General features: G+C 44.6%; 1 protein-coding gene, 1 non-coding gene and 1 pseudogene across 2 annotated transcripts; 2 read left to right on the forward strand and 1 right to left on the reverse strand.

Moving 5' to 3' along the window:
• The first annotated feature begins 221 nt into the window (after nucleotides 1-221).
• On the forward strand, nucleotides 222-303 carry TRNAS-GCU. The gene has a single exon. It is a non-coding gene; the product is annotated as a tRNA-Ser (tRNA).
• A 3665-nt stretch (nucleotides 304-3968) lies between these two features.
• On the reverse strand, nucleotides 3969-8075 carry LOC113928023 (vomeronasal type-1 receptor 43-like). The gene is made up of 3 exons (XM_035728354.1): nucleotides 7918-8075; nucleotides 4906-4974; nucleotides 3969-4718 (listed from the first exon to the last, which is right to left on the reverse strand). The coding sequence occupies exon 3, from the start codon at nucleotides 4653-4655 to the stop codon at nucleotides 3969-3971; it is 687 nt and encodes a 228-aa protein (XP_035584247.1). The 5' UTR covers nucleotides 4656-4718; nucleotides 4906-4974; nucleotides 7918-8075.
• A 6455-nt stretch (nucleotides 8076-14530) lies between these two features.
• LOC113928022 lies at nucleotides 14531-15409 on the forward strand (annotated as a pseudogene).
• The last annotated feature ends 972 nt before the right edge of the window (nucleotides 15410-16381 follow it).

The following is a 16381-nucleotide window of genomic DNA, read 5'->3' on the forward strand; positions in this document are numbered from 1 at the left end:
TCGCCGCTCGACCCCTGTCCTGAGTCCTGGGAGAGCGGAGCCTGCCTTCTCCCCATCGCGAGGTTTCCAGTCCAGTGCTTGGTCCACTCGTGTGGGAGCCGGCCATCCCCATGTGCCCCGGACGTCCCCGAGCCGTCTCCTCCTTGGCCTCCCCCCCAGGGCAGCCGGGAGTTCCCGAGGGTAAGCTCTGGAATTAAGTACCCCAGAGGCCCGAGTGTGCAGACGAAGTGGCCGAGTGGTTAAGGCGATGGACTGCTAATCCATTGTGCTCTGCACGCGTGGGTTCAAGTCCCACCTTCGTCGGTTCTGTGCTTTTGGTGTGAGAGATTCATGAATATTTTCAGAAGTCTGCTCCTGGCCTTTCCCGTTGGGGGTATGCGCCCTTCGGGTGTCTGTCCGGGCCAGGGCTGGCTGGCTCAGTGGATAGGGCATGTGGCTCTTGGTCTGGGAGTCAGGGCTTCCAGACCCACTTTGGGGCAGAGATTACGTCAATCAATAAATTAAAAAGAAAGACAATTCTGAGAGAAAGAGAGAAAGAAAGGGCATAGAAAGGGCATGTGGCTCTTGGTCTGGGAGTCAGGGCTTCCAGACCCACTTTGGGGCAGAGATTACTTCAATCAATAAATGAAAAAGAAAGAAAGAAAGAAAGATGTGCTCAGTGTGCTGAGTTTCACTGGAGAAGGTTACCTTCCTCTTTACTGACTACGTGACCTCTGCAGTTCACCCCTTCCTTCCTTAAGGGAGTGTTCCTGCTTTGGGGACATTAGTTTTTGAGAGCAGATTTTGCAGATTATTCCTCAGTATCACCCAACATCACCCAACCAAATCTATTCTCTTGATATTTAGCCTACTCCTTGAAGGGCTTTTGTTTTTAAGCAATTCATAATTAGGAGAATTACTTGGTCAAAGGCCTGAATCTGTGAATCTTTTTAGCCATCCACCAGATTGACCAGTTTCCAAATTGTTGTTTCATTTTACAGTGTTACCACTAACACCCGAGTAAGCGAGATTGTCTGGGACAGTGGAAATTTCGTTTCACAATTCTTTTCGTATTTTGTAGTTATATAACAATAGAATATAGGATTGGGATTGATAGATGTTTGAGATCTACCCATTTAGGAACATGATTGGAAAATTTTCTCTCCTCCAATTTCAGGTAGTTCTTGCAATTACATCGCCTTCTGTCTAAAAGCTATTATTTTTAAGATAATTTAGTAAAAATATTTTTCCGAAACCTTCGTTAAAAAAAGCGAAGACATTTAGGGATAGCAATTTAAAACCACATTGAAAATTGGAAATACTACCATAAGAATAGTCTTACTCATCGGAGAGCTTCAGTACTGCCCTCTAGGGGCTGGCCCAGCGCCCTCGGCCTGCTTTCTCCCATTCCTCTCTTTGGGAAACTATCCCATCTTCCGCAAACAAACTTGGCAGCACCTCTTCCACATAACCTAGTACAAAACCACCGAAAACCTCATAGGCCCGCCTGGGAATATATTTAGAGTCTGGGGCTATTTATAATGAAGAGAAAACGAAAGTGCATTAATGGGAAAGAAAATCTGAAAGTAGGAGTCTTTGCCCAAACACTTGGCTTCCCAGAAGCGAGCGGCCTGTGGAAGACCAATACAAGGAAAATACTTCCCTCTCAAACAAAGGTACTGCATTGTGTGGTGACCCTTTTAGTGAAAATAACGTACAGGTTGTCATTTTCTGGTGATGCAATAAGGCCGTGTGTTTTTACACCTGGAGATGGCAGTCCCCCCCACCCCCGACTGCCACATGCCTTTCCCAATTTCTCTCAGGGTTCGTCCTTCTGCCCTGAACCTCGTAGAAGTGATTCTTATCCTTGTCATTTCTCTCTACGTTCTTTAGTGCTTGTCCCAAGGAGGAACTGGAGAATACTCTCTGACATTACTTACCCATCCGGGATGACATAAACTTGAACTCACCCAGTTACTCTCATGTCTTCAGTAAATACTCCTTGAAGGCAGAGGATTGCCTGGCGATGACTGGGTGTACTGAGTGCTCCTGCTCTCGTCAGTCTCAGAGGCTGGTTTGGGGCTTACATCCGAAACCGATCCCTGAAAGTGTTAGGGGGGTTGGCGAGGGCCGGGGGCGGTGCTGGGGCACGTCGCAAGGGACCGTTTCCAAGGAAAGACCAAGTTGTCTTCCTTAAACTCGCGGGAGCGGGGAGGGAATGGATGGAGGCAGGATGCTCTGGAGCTCAAGAGGAGTGTGCGAGAGGAACACGTGCAACACAGACCCTTCCCCGGCCTGGGCCCAGCTCATTTCCCACCGCGACCTCGGTGTCCTCCCTCCAGACTCACAGGCTTGTCCTTGGAGGGCTGGTCAAGACTCTCAGCTTCCTCTGCTCTACACAGAGCTGGGAAGACGCCGAGCCTAAGAAATGCTCCGCTCTGGAGCCTTCAGGCACCCACAATACTATGAGGAAAACAAGCTTTTAAAAAAATTCCACTATAACATAATAACGTCAGTGGCTTATTAAAGTTTTTGAAGTGTGGACATGGTATAACGAAGCCAAAAAGAAGTAGGTAATTACCGGTGTTTAGTACAGGAATAAAATACCCACAAGCATACATAAGCAAACCTGAACTATGGTAAAGAGGTTCTTAAAAATGGAGGGAAAGCCTATTTATATCAATTCTAAGATTTTTTTACTAAAAACATATGTAATAAAAAAATCAGATATATTTCAAGATGACTTCATCAGACATACTATTGCCTGAACCATACACTGTACACACATCCCTATAATTAATTCTGATTTCAGAAATTAAGAACTAAATTCTTCATTTAAATTAATGTAAAGCCAGATTATTTTGTGCTCTCTGATAATAGACAGTTTGCATTGTAGGGGTACCAGAGCACTCAGAAATGATGGCTAGAAAAAAACCCCACAAATCGTTTTTAAACTTAGCTTATTTATTTATGTAAAAAGATACATTCACTGGCGCACCTGGGTGGCTCAGTTGGTTAAGCGGCTGCCTACCGCTCAGGTCATGGTCTCAGGGTCCTGGGATTGAGCCCCTCATCGGGCTCCCTGCTCAGTGGAGAGCCTGCTTCTCCCTCTCCCCCTGCTTGCACAATCTCTCTCTTGCTATCTCTCTTTCTCTCAAATAAAAATCTAAAAAAAAAAAAAAGATACATTCACATGTTTAGCAAATCAGAAAATATAGAAAGACATAAAATGAACTTCTGCCTACTATGCCTCCATTTACCTGGTTTTTCTCAAAACAGGAAAATATTTTTACAGTTTATTTTTTATTCTACCAGAGATTCTTCATGTACATAACATCAAATTAAATATATTTTATTCCATTTGATACCATTACTCTGGAATTGCTTTTCTTTCATCGATTAAAATCTCCCATGGATGTCACACCCTATCTACATATTCGAACTTGCTCATTTTTTCAAAAATTTTATAAAATCCCTTTGTAAGGATGGATATTTATGGATGGAGGGATGTTTTCAAATAACTAGAAAAATAATCTCTTTGGCTGGATATTTGTTTCTTAAAAAATAACTCTGCAACGTATAATATTTTCCTACTGTAATTCTCACATGAACAATTACATTTATAGGATCAGGTCCTAGAAGTGGAATTACTGGGTCAAAAGGTAAATGCTCTCGTAATTTTGATAAACGTGGCCAAACTGTTTCCTCACTTCTTACTCCTGGAGTCTTGGTAGTGAAGGAGCCATCTTCCCAACATGAGAATTTAAGCTACTTCTGGAGGGTGGCAGGATGCAAAACAAAATGACTGAGTCCCTGTTCCTGGTCTCCTGTGTCAGCTCAGGGCCCAAGGTGCCCAGTTTCTTTTATGAGAACAAGTTTCATTCCATCTTTAACATATCTGTTACATGTTCATGTTACCTGTAACTGTTTTATTTTTAAACACAGCATAGTAAAACTAATGGTTGTTTCAAGCTTCCTTACTGAAATGATCAATGACAGAACAGACATTTTTTTAGTTTTACTGAGTGTGCCAAACATTCAACCACATGTCTATCTCTGTGAATCAGCACGAATGGGCTGAGAATTGCATAACCAAGAATTAGAAACTCTCGAACAATTAATATGAAAGAATTATTCTCTAAGGAGGAATTTAAGCTTAACAAAATAATACAATCTGTCCAATAAGAGAAAAGAAAACAAAGCATCAGCAGGAGAACACTGTGAGCGGCTCTTATCTCAGGGGGGTTGTGGTAGAGAACCTTGGATTTCTGCAGGTAGCCGGCATGCTTGTGGTGCTTATGGAGAACGCATACCATGGAGACACTGGCCCAGCCCATGAGACCCAGAAACAGGAAATCTCGCAGGGCCATGAGAATGAGAAAAACCCACCTCGTTGTCTGGCTTGCTGGTAGAAAAACACAGTGGCCTTCACTTTCACCAATTTGTGACCCGTTTAGGCTGTTGATGTTTTTCATGTAATAGAGTAAGTTCATGCTGAGCAAGGAATTGAGTATCCAGAAGAAGAGGAAAAAGGGAAGGATAGGCCATGTGGATGCTGGCTTGAAGCTGGCGCACACGGAGGCTCTGGGGCTGATGGTGGTGGCCTGGACCACAGTGAGGAAGCTGCTGGTGCAGATCGAGAGGCCCCGGGCCAGCCTCTCGAGGTACGCAAACATTTTACAGCCTGTATCGTCCGGGAAGTGTCTCAAACCGGACGTTTCTATTGTTTTTAGTGTTACCTTGGAAAAAAGTATTATGATATTTGTAAAAGCCAAGTGGATGAGAATTAGATGTATAGATTTCTTTTTAGTGTCCCCAAAGAAAATGCACATGTAATTCACAAAAATAAAGACGTTCCCCACCATGCCAGGTCCACTGAGAAAGAGAAACGTTGGTCCCTTGATATTGTCTGAAACCATTTCTTACCTCTTGGGCAGAAAAATTTGAATCCAGCAAGCACCTTCTGAAGAAAGCAACAGTAATGATGATATGTATCTGCAAAGAATAATATCAAAGGGCTTTTCTAGTGTATAAAGGACAGTCAGGATATAAGTAATGGAGCAGATTTTTGTACAAAGAACTCTCTATTCCTTTCCCTGGGAGCACTCTTTGCAGATCATTCAATGTGGCTTCAAATGAAATCTTGGGAATAAGAATACAAAAACCTAAATTTGCAATCTAGATTTTGGTTTCTGGCTCCATGCCAGCAAAGACAACCTATGTGCTCAATATTTTATATATTCCAGATATTTTCAATCTCAGCATGGGCTGACTTGAACCAAAAGTCCCCCAACCAATGTCACCCTGTGTTTTCTACTTCATCATATGATATTATCATCAGCCAACTGCAGAAAATCTGGGTCTTCTTCCTAACCGCTCCACTCCCTACACCCCACAACAGGGACTTAATAACTCCTCTCGCTTCCACATCTTTCATCGTTCACCAGTTTAGCCTGTCTCATCCATCATTGTGCTCCTTCTTATGTTCAGCATCCATCACATACCTCAGTTTGATTAGTATAACAATTTCCTGGTTTGTCTCCTGATTATTTCAATTTTTATATCTCTGATGTATACACCTTAATAGCTCCAGACTTGTCTTTTAAAGCCCAGAATGATTCTGTGAGTTCATTGCTTATAAGTTTTCAATGGGTTTTCCTAGTTCTCAACATCAAATCAAACTGCATAGCCTTTTGAGATAAGACCCCAACTTTTAAAGCCTAATCGGCCAACGACCTCCAGAAACAGTTTGTGGGCTGCAAAACTCAGATCTGACCCTGGGCAGGGTGGGGGGGACCTTGGAATGCTGCCTGCAAGGGTCATTATAGGAGGTCTGAGCCCCACTGAGGAATCTGAGGAGACGCTATGGGAAGCCTGGATAGCTTCAGGATGTGTTACTATTTCCCAGGGAGGGGGGGTGGGGTGTTAGGAAAAGACAATTAAGAAGGAACTGGGTGCTGTCAGGAATTGAGGGCAGTTTATGAATTAGGGATCCCTAATACTAATGAAGTGAAGCAACATGGGGAGGGACATCTTTGGTAAGAAAAGGAAAATCACTCAAACAAACGGTTGTAATGGCTTTTCAGCATTGCTGAATAACCCCAGAGAAACAATGTTTTCAGGTAATTTAGCAGTCAGCTTTACATCTGTTTTCCCAACCTGGTTAACAGCAGAACTGATTCGATTGTTACCAGTCCAAACCCACTGTCAACCCTTCAGGCCTGCCTAAAAACTTACTCTTTCATCATTAACCTAACCAATCTCATTTTTCACCTAGAAATTCATTTAAAACTGCTGACAATTTCCCCCAAACAAAATAAACCAGAATGTTTGATTTAACTTCCAGGATTTTGCATAGTTCTATATACTTGGGAAGCCTTTCCACAAGCCTTCACCCCAATCCCCATATCCTACCAAAGTTGTAAAAATTTAATGACTGATATTCAATACTTTTCTGTATAAAATGTTTCCCATTTTTCCAGCCTTCTTTCCATCTTCCCCAAATTTCACAGTTCTGAGTCCGAATTGGGACCACCTTCTGTATCACCTAATAAACCACGTCTCTTTCTTTCTGACTGAATAATAGGAACAATGGCAGAGGGGGGAGGGATGGTACTCTCCCAGATTATGGTTTGGAAATGGTCAGGTAAACAACTGTAAAAGACATGCTTCACACTCCGTAGCTGGGTGAAGCCCATTCTGGATCTGACACCTACCAGCTGAGCCAAGTCAGTGCATCGCTCTCAGCCTGTTTTCTCCACTAAAAAATGAGATGAGTGCTTCCTGCTATGGAAGACTGGGGTAAAGTGACCGTGGACAGCCTCAGGGTATTCAAACCTGGCAGTTCAAAAGTAGGAATTTGCCAACAGCCCCTGTCACTTTAATCCTAATGGCTGCTAATAGGTGCCCCATCCAGCGGGCGCGTGGTGGGGGAAGGTGACTTACACGGATGGTGTTCTTATTAACACTAGGATCCGGAGGCTGAAGGACGCAGGCAGGACAAAACCTTCCGATTACACCCATGCACTTGGGGGATCTGTCACGCACTGGGGAAGACAGAGCTGGCTCACATGCAAACACAGGAATGCAGCCAATGAGGGCTACGAGGGTCATCACCGCGGGTGATGCTTGCACAGGCCTGGTGCAGGGGCCACGGAGGCTGAAGGAACAGCTGCTCCCGGGACCTGGAACAGCTCTGGCCCGTCTCGATTTCCGGATAAAGAAAGTGGGCCCCCTCGGTGGGAGCCCACCCCAGAGCTCTCCCGTGGGACCACACCCTGAACTCGGCACCGGGCCCACACGTGTCCGGAGGCACATTTGCTGGAACTGGCCCCCATCATCTTTCTGGCCCCGGGGACATACCTTTGCAGGGTCAGGAGGCCAGGTGCTCAGGCTCCCAGACCCTCCCAGGAACGGCCTTCCTTAGTCAAAGACAGAGGCCCCGTCCCCGCGTCTGAGGGAAAGGTTCTCTGGCACAGGGGGGGAGACAAGCATCCATCAGGTCTGCTCCCGGGCTACCTGCTGTGCAGCCAGGCTCTTTGCTGCTCCTTCTGGCAGGTGAACCCTCCCCTCCCCAAGCCATATCTGTACCCTCTGGGATTTGAGGAGCTGTTGACTAACACAACCTGGAACCAAGACTTCACTTTTCAAAGTCGTCAGGCTGTCAGGGAGGAGAGAACCCCCGGCGGAATCTCAGTCCCTGAAGTAGAGCTTTCCCTGTCCCTCCACAATTACAGCAAGTGTTGGGTTCAGAAATGGTCTCCGTCTTAATTAGGCTTAATTATTTTAATAGGAGGGATGTGCGGTGGGAAAATGAACAACTAGCGAGGCTTCTGGATCCAGCCTTTCCCATCTTTCGGGCCCCCCCTCACCTTCCCTAAGTTCCAAGGCTGTGAATCAGAATGGGGACCAGCTCCCAGACACATCAAAGTCACTTACCTTTTTTTCTCGAGGTTTTCTTTTTGCACGGGGAAGTGACAAAGGATGGCTGGAGAGTCTGTCTCCTGAGCACGTCACCAGCGCGGGTGTGGGGAGGACAGGACTCCCCACGCTCCTCCTGTGCCCGCGCGGTTTTGGTGGGGGGCTGATTCTCCTCCTGCCCTCCGCGTTCCAAGCTGGGGCCTCTGTAATAAAAGACAGGCCGACAAGAGAAGAGCAAGCAGGCATTTATTATCACGTGTACCTCACGTACACATGGAGATACCCAGAGAAAAATGACTACCGCCTTGAGGTGGCTTGGAATTTTGGCTAAATGCCATTGTAATAAGGAAGGGGATGGGAGATGGTAATTTTCCAGAAGTGAGGAAAGACAAGATCCCCACAGACACAGAAAGCACAACACAGTCTTAGCAGATTAAATAGAAGGTGATCTCATCAGATGCATTGCAGTGCAATTTATAACACAAAAAGTAAAAGATTTTAAAGCAACCAGAAAAAAGATTTCTGAGGAAAGTTTGTGCAAATTGACATAGATTTCTCAAAAGCAAAATGTAAAAGCCCGAAGTGATAAGATGTATTCCGAAACGGTTGGGTAAAAAATGCCATCAACCCAGAGGGTTATACAGAGTAAATTCATCTTTCAAGAATGAGGATAAAATACATATCATATGAGATGAAGTAAAACAGCAAGATCGCACTATCAAAGCTTTACCAAGGAATCTTCAAGTTCACACTTGAAGAATTACAAAAAAAAAAAAAATCTAGGAGAGTTAAACTGTAAGTGAAAAAACAGAAATTGGTAAATACGTAAACATAAGCAAATATTGCCAGTGTAAGAGAATAATGATGCTGACATATGATGTCTGCTTTGTTGATTGAAAAGGTAGGAATTAAAACACTGGCTCGGAATAGTTTAAGAGGCAGAAACAATTAGATGTAAAATGCGTTAGAGTGCTCTAGTGCTTGGAGGAGGTTATGAAGTAGATTAACTTCAGGCTTTGCAAAGTCAACCATGTATGATGAAATTTTCCATAATATGCACACAAAGAACTGAAAGAATGAATCCCGCACTGCTGAGTAGAGGAGAACAGTAAAATAAAAGGGGGAATCAGCAAAAGCAGAAATCTAGTCAAAAAAGACAAAGAAGAAGAAATGATAGGCACAAATATGGGAAAAATACAACTCAAAGAGATGTTGGATACAAATCCAAGTATACCCGTATATCCTACACCAACACGTTCATGCCTAAGCAGCTTTATCCAGGAACCACCAGATCTCGCGAAACAAACCTGTAGGCTAAATAAATCTGATTTGTTAGTCAAGGAATAGACGGAGGACATTCCAGGGGAACCATGGAATGGTCTCTCATATAAGTGAAAGATATGAAGCACCTATTGTAATGTTTGGGTTTCTGCTGAAGGACTCCTAGTAGCGGCTCAGGGAAGCAGGAGTGTTAACGTTTCTGAGATCGGATTAGTAATTAGCAGAAGCCAGCATTAAGTAAGAATTGTGTGCAATCATGAGTCCAAGGTGATTTGGCAACTGAGTATTCCCAGTAACAGACAGATACATCAAAACTGGTTTGGGGACATCATTGGTATGAAAGTAGTAGTCATTTCAAGAGGGGGCATTTACAGTGTTTTTCAGCTGCTCCATGACCTTGGAGGAAAGGGTGCCGCCTGTTCACTGCTTTATCTGTGTATGTTCTCTCAGCCTGGGAAATACTTTTTTTTTCTTTTTCAGTATGAGCTGATTTTCACTCTTTCAGTCTGGAAGACATTTTACTCTTTCAAACATCAAACATTTATATAATGCTTCACAAATATTAAATAATTTAATTTTATTACCATTGTTTTATTGCTGAGAAAGCAATAAGTAAGTAAATCACTTTTCCAAGGTCTTAGAGCTAGCAATTAATGAAGTAGGCATCAAACTCAGGAAAAGTAATTCCAGAGCAAACTATTATTCTTTGCTGCCTATGAATATTGTATTATAGGAAACTAAATATTAAATACTGCTATTTTCCCTCTTCTAGAGGCCAACCCAACATATAATGACAGATCAGGTTAACAGTAAGATTGTGGAATAAGATACCTTGACTTACAAAAACACTAAGAATGTAGGAAAACCGATGTTAATACAAGACAAAACAATCAAGACAAGAAAGCGTAACTGCAACCAGAGAGGGTTTCTATATAGTGATAAAATGTCCAAATCGTATAATAAAATAATTCTTAACTGTATATACTTATTAACACAATCTTAAAATATATAAAATAAAAGTGATAGAACCACAGGGAGAAATGTACATATCCACCAGCATAAAATTTCAATGTATCTTTTTCACTTACTGATAGGTAAATAATACCAGAAATCTGTAAAAACATTTAGAACAATATAATTAATAATTTAAAACCTGTATAGATGCTTACATCCTAAAATTAAAGAATATATGTGTTATTAAGAAGGTGTACAAAACACTGTGGGGCCATAAGGTCTCAAAAAATATTTTAAAAACATAGTTCAAAAATAAAAGTATGGTAAAAACCATATTATCTGAAAAAATACAGTTAATTTAGAAATAAATATCAAAAGGTAAAACAATATTTCCCTGCTTTATTTTCATTTATCACATATGGAAACATTCCAAAACAATATACACTTAAACTGGCTTGTTTGAAACTCTATTAAAGTGTACCTTGCAATTCAATCTGGTGTTTTCTTCATGGAATTCCTCAGGTCCACATCTTCTCTAGGCCTAATTAGGAACTCTGCAAGCGGAGACATTGTGGTGGAGGAGATGCCCATGCACTCACGCACACTCTGCTTTGGAGCAAGCACAGATGTTATACTGAGGGACTCGAAGAACTGAATAGAAACAATGTGAGCTAGACAAGCGCACCACCGGGCAGGGCAAGGTTGAGGCTGGGTCCTCAGGGAGACGCCCCTGCGGACAGCAGGTGCTACTGCGAGGCATCCTTCCAGAACGGATGGGAAACCCCTTGCAGGCTCTACTACGCTCCCACTCCTCTGTGCTTGATCCACAGCCCACGTCCCTCCCCTCCTTCCACCAAGGCCTCCCTGACTCAGCTGCCGTCCAGGCTCAGGCAGCAACAGTCACCCCAGCGTTTTCCTTCCTGGCCCCCGCGGGCGGCCGCTCAGAAGGGAGGGGTCTGCGTGGAGACCTGCGAAGGATTATCTCAGCCAGTCGGTGTTGCCGGGTGGTGGTGAATCTCAAAATCGGCTTCCCTGCTCCGCTTGAACGGACAAATGAGAAAGGCGCCATCTCTGTAAGTGGCATTAAGGGCGTGGAACAACTCTGAGTGGAGGCTGCACTCCTCCCACTCAGAGCTGCGTCTGGCCCAGGACTGCAGGCCGTGTGCTTCCCCAGCCCCTGACGCAGTTCCGCAGTAAACTTACAAAGGGAAGGAACACACTACAATGAGTGAGTTGTAGCAACTGGTTCTAGGCACCTAGCCAGCACCCAGAAGTGCCCCTCCGGCTCTTTTCTAGAAACTTCTATCATGGATAGCCAAGATTCTGACTCTACCACCGCATGGTCTTTTATTATCAGTGTAGAGTGGAGTTTGAAAATATTCAGGAAGCGACCACTGGTGATCCTCAGGTGCTTCTTCCTGCGCTTTGGTGGTGACCGTGGGTGTGGGAGGACGGCAGAGCCCTAATAAGGTCAAGGACAGCTGGGCCTCTCCGGGCTGTGCCAGGCTAAGTGCTCATCCTTGCACTGCTTCCTGCTCATGACTGCACGTTTACCACAGTTGGGGTCAGAATGTTTCTGGGCTCAGCGAATCACAGAGCATCACGGAGAGGGAAGGGATGTGCCCCTGGGATCCACATGGTGCAGGGGGAGCCCGTACCCCTGGCAAAGCCAGAACTGATGACATTGACGTCCTGACCTCAGTGAGTCCGCCATGAGCACGGGGACTCAGGGAAGTACAAACAGGGCCTGCAGGTGCGGCTCGGCCAGACCCCCCCACACACACCTCCATGGCGGGGCTGCCCAGAGCTGCCCAGGTGAGAACACCTCACAGCCGTGGATGGTGGCAGCCTGTGGCTTGGGCAGCAGGCTGTTGGGGGCAGGGCTGGTGAGGGGCAGGCGTGAGGGAGCAGACATTGCTCCCCTGTCCTTGTGCAGGACGAAGTGCCAGGACCCAGGGAGAGACAGCTGATCATTTCCCAGCCCCTCCAGAGACATCTGCTCCTGTCTGGTGTGTGAGGGGCAACAGTCTTGATGCACAGCAATAGGCTTGATGCACTGTACCCGAGGCTGCCCCTTCCTAACAGGCGGGGCAGGTGCGGGAGACACGGCGTGCCCAGGACATCTCCCCCAGGGGTGTGCAAGCCAGCGTTGTCTGCAGGCTCCTCTCTCGGCAGGTGGCTGTTTTCCCTGGTATTTAAGCTTGTGTGTTGTTTCTGGGATCCTTCTGTCTTCTCAGCATGGGCCCTGCTTGCCTACTCTATGAAGATTTTATTTATTCTGATGCTTTCCTTCTGCCACTGCCCAAAATGACACAGTACATTATTATAGAGAATTTTTTTTAAAAAGGTGTGGGAACACGTAGTAACATGAATAGTTGTTTTTAGAAAATGATTCTGTGATCCTTGCAGGCAATGACCTAGCATGACATACATCAGCTCATTTAATCCTCAGGACAGACTGCATAGTACAAAGTTTCACCCCTATTTTATGGATGAGAACCTTGGAGAGGCCAAATAATATATCCAGAGTCCTCCAGACAGAAGTTGGGAAAGCAGTCTGTAATTCCAGAAAGGCTGATTGCAAACTTGCTCATGTGAACGTCGTTCTACTTCTCAGATTTAATGATACTGCGCAAGCCTCTAGAATATGCATTGATTCCCACAGCCTGCATTTTGTTCTTCCTTAAATGACGGAAGAGGCTTTGAAAGCTTATTAAAATATATATAAACTCTCTTTCCAATATCCTGCAGATCACATAAAAGAGTGTATCTTTGACACATCTGAGGAAACACTCAAATCATCCCAGGTGGATTGAATTCTCCAACTCATTCAGTTTGACATTTGTGAAAGAACACAAATCAACTCAAATCTCTCTCTAAATCGGCTCACAAACTCATCTCTGAGTAACAGGCAGTTTTACGACATAACCGTATGTCTCGTTTCATAACATTTTCAGAAACAATTTCTTGGGCATTTCATAGCAGGCACTGTGCTGGGTAACGGAGACCCTGGGTGGACAGAGAGCACCTCTCAAGCACTCTGCCACTGAGGGAAGGAAGGAAGCAGGTAAACAGACGGTAGCAACAGAGCCCAGTGAATTCAGGGAAAGTCGCCAGACAATAAAATTCTGAGCTGATGTGGGACAGATGAGCAGCAGTGAGCTGTGGAAAGGGGGCAGCGGAGGACAAGAACGTCTCAGCATCTGGAATTTAGGCACATCTGTTGGCAGGGGAGTTGAAGGTCACTCAGAAATAAATCTTGTAAGAGGGAGAAGAGGCCCAACTGTGAAGGACAAGCACGTTTAGACAGAAGGTTGATATGTGAAGCCATATAGGGTTCATAGGCAGTGAAACAAAAGGAACAGATTCATTTTGACTATAATATAGAAAGAGAATAAACAAAAAGAGTGATACCATTCATGAAATGGTTATATAAATCACAGCGTGAGATATTGAGGAACTTAACCTTCAGGGTGGGGCATTTCTGATGGAGAAAGTCACTAAATTTGACAAAGGGGAAGAGGGTGAGTCAGTAAGATGTGCGTCTTTGGTTGGATCCCATGGAGCCAGAGCTCTTCCTCTGATGATTTGCTGGGGGAAGGCTTCAGGAGAGGTGGAGCATGGGAACAGCACAGATGGGAGAAAAAAACTCTGCTCCAGTCTGACTCAACCCAGGTGGAAAATCAGGAGCACAAATGTTACCAGAGTCAGTCCCTCCATAAGGCAAGGGCGCTGGACTTTCCTCCTGCCCTTGGAGGGGGAGGGTAAGCCACATAGTCCGCCCTGTGAAACTAGTCTCATTTAGCCTGGTACAGTTCCCTGGAGAAACTACAACCCTCTGCCGGCCCAGTATTCACAGTGTCTGAGGGGTCAGTGTGCTCAGGCTGGTACAGTGGACCGAGGTGGAGCACCAGCTCAGTGCTCTGCGGTGAGGTCATTTACTGGGTATGAGTAGTGCAGAAAGATCATCTAAAATGATGTTCAGCATGATAGCATAGAAACTGACGGAGCGATTGTTGCCCTTTGCCTGGCGATGGTCTTGGGAAGAGTGTTGGCGCGTAAATTATATACACGAGGGTTCCATGTATAGGGAATGGAAGGGCCTCTTGGATCGGCAGGTGGATGCCTTAGTGTGGAATACATGAGGGATGTCTGGGCTGGATGTTTAAATTGTAGTTCTCACCATGACCATATCAACTGAAACAGGAGAAAGAGAAGAGCAAAGAACGAGATTGGACACATGCAAGTGATAGAACCACGTACGTTTACAAACTTCAGAACCAAAAGGGTTCATTTCACTGGAGGAGACACAGAAAAGCCACCGACCTAAACTATGTAATCGTTACTTATTTGTGTCTCTCAAAGTTCTTCCTAGCTCCGTGCCTGATGTCAGAAGATGACTTGGACTAAGATCATCCAGGGAGTAATCTGGCTTTCTCTTTTTGGACCTGGAATTGTGGGGAACCTCTTTCTACTGGTGAGACGTGGATATACTTTGCTCGTGAGACCTGGAAAAAAGAAAAAAAAATGGACCTTATCCTTATCCATTTGGCTTTTGCAAATACAACCATTCTCTGTACCAAAGGGAGCGAAGATATAACCACCTTTTCTCATCTCAGAAATTTCCTAGGCAATGCTGGTTGCAAGACTGTGCTTTATCCGGGGAGCGTGGCCCATGGTCTTTCAGTCTGTACCGCCTGCCTCCTCAGCGTGGTCCAGGCCATCAGCAGCAGGGGAAGCTCAAACCACAGACTGCAAGCAAGCGCCTCCCTATCTCCTCCTCTTCGGGATCTGCAATTTCCTGAGAAGCTCCAGCTTGCTCTGCTACATCGCAGCAGGGGACGGAGTGAGCACATCTGGGATTCCAGCATCTGATCGCTACTGAGACATGCTGCATCTGGGCTACTGGCCCCCGGGCTTTTCCCTACTCTCATGGCTCTGCGAAAGGTCATCTTTCGGAGTCTCCTGGAGCAGTGAGCACACGGCTCTTCGTCTATCTAAGCGTCACCAGAGTGGGCTCTACCTTCAGGGCTCCAGGTTTCAAAGAAACTCCAGCCCGGAGATCAGAGCTACTCAGAGTGCTCTCAGGCTCACGACCTGTTTTCTCTTTTGTTGGGCAGATTTCATTTTCCCCTTCCGCATAGGCTCCTTCTTGACAAATAATTACACCACAGTAAATATTAAATTACCTCTGACATTTGGTCATGCCAGTCTCAGCCCCTTTGTGCTGATCAGCAGGGATGCCCAACTGGCTCACTGCTGGAGTGCTCACTGAGAAATTGGGAAAACTGCTTTCTATGTTGATTCTGTTCATAGCTAAAGGTAGATTGTGTAGTGCTATTTTTTGCCCAGCACAAATTCTGCCCAGCATAAACTAGAAGTGTATTATAAAACTAGTAGGCTAGTCTGGTCTTCCAAGAAGCAAACACCAAGCCACAATTAAATGCGCAGAGATGTGATCAGGGCAAAAGCCTGAGAGAAAATGGGGAGGGAGCCAGGAAGGCTGAAGAGTCAGCTGATGAAGATAAGTGTGATCCTGAGTGAAGGACAGACAGTAGAAGGTCGGGTGGAAGCATCCTAGACTAGCTTCCAGCCTAAGTAGAGTTGAGAAAGGGAGTTCTGGAGCTAAATTTGGCCAAGAGCTGAATCCCTGGAACACTTCCAAACTCATTTTAAGAGACTAGCATCACTTTGATACCAACATCGGAAAAAGGACATTGCAAGATAAGAAAATCACAGGCTAACTTTGCTCATGAATGTAGATGCAACAATTACAGACAAAATATTAGCAAATGGAGCCCAGCAATTTATAGAAAGGATAATATTTATTCCAGAAATGCCAGAAGGGCTTAATATTCAATAAATCAAGGAATATAATGAATCTCATCAAGACAACAAAGGGAGAAAATACATACATTTACGCCCTAAACACTTGACAAAAAGCAACACCCTGTCATTAAAAATATAAATAAAACTTCTCTAGAAAATTATAATAGAAGGTAAGTTTCTTCATTTGAGATTAACTCAACTCATAGGAAAACCTCAGTTGACATCATGTTCAATGCAGAAATTTTAAATGCTTATCTCTGAGGTTAGAAATGAGACAAATTTATCGTCATCATTTCTACTCAGCACTATTCTGGAGATTCTAGCCATTATGAGAAGGTAAAAAAAAAAAGAAAATGGAATGAAATAAGTAAAATATTCTGTAGGCACCATTAATAAAATTGTGTGTGCAGAAAATTTG

The sequence above is a fragment of the Zalophus californianus genome, chromosome 7 (genome assembly GCF_009762305.2).
Source record: "Zalophus californianus isolate mZalCal1 chromosome 7, mZalCal1.pri.v2, whole genome shotgun sequence".
NCBI classification, from domain to species: Eukaryota; Metazoa; Chordata; class Mammalia; order Carnivora; family Otariidae; genus Zalophus; species Zalophus californianus.

Bases quoted from the DNA above. Each gene is read 5' to 3' on its own strand.
- LOC113928023 (XM_035728354.1), bottom strand. From the start codon at position 4,655: ATGTTTGCGTACCTCGAGAGGCTGGCCCGGGGCCTCTCGATCTGCACC.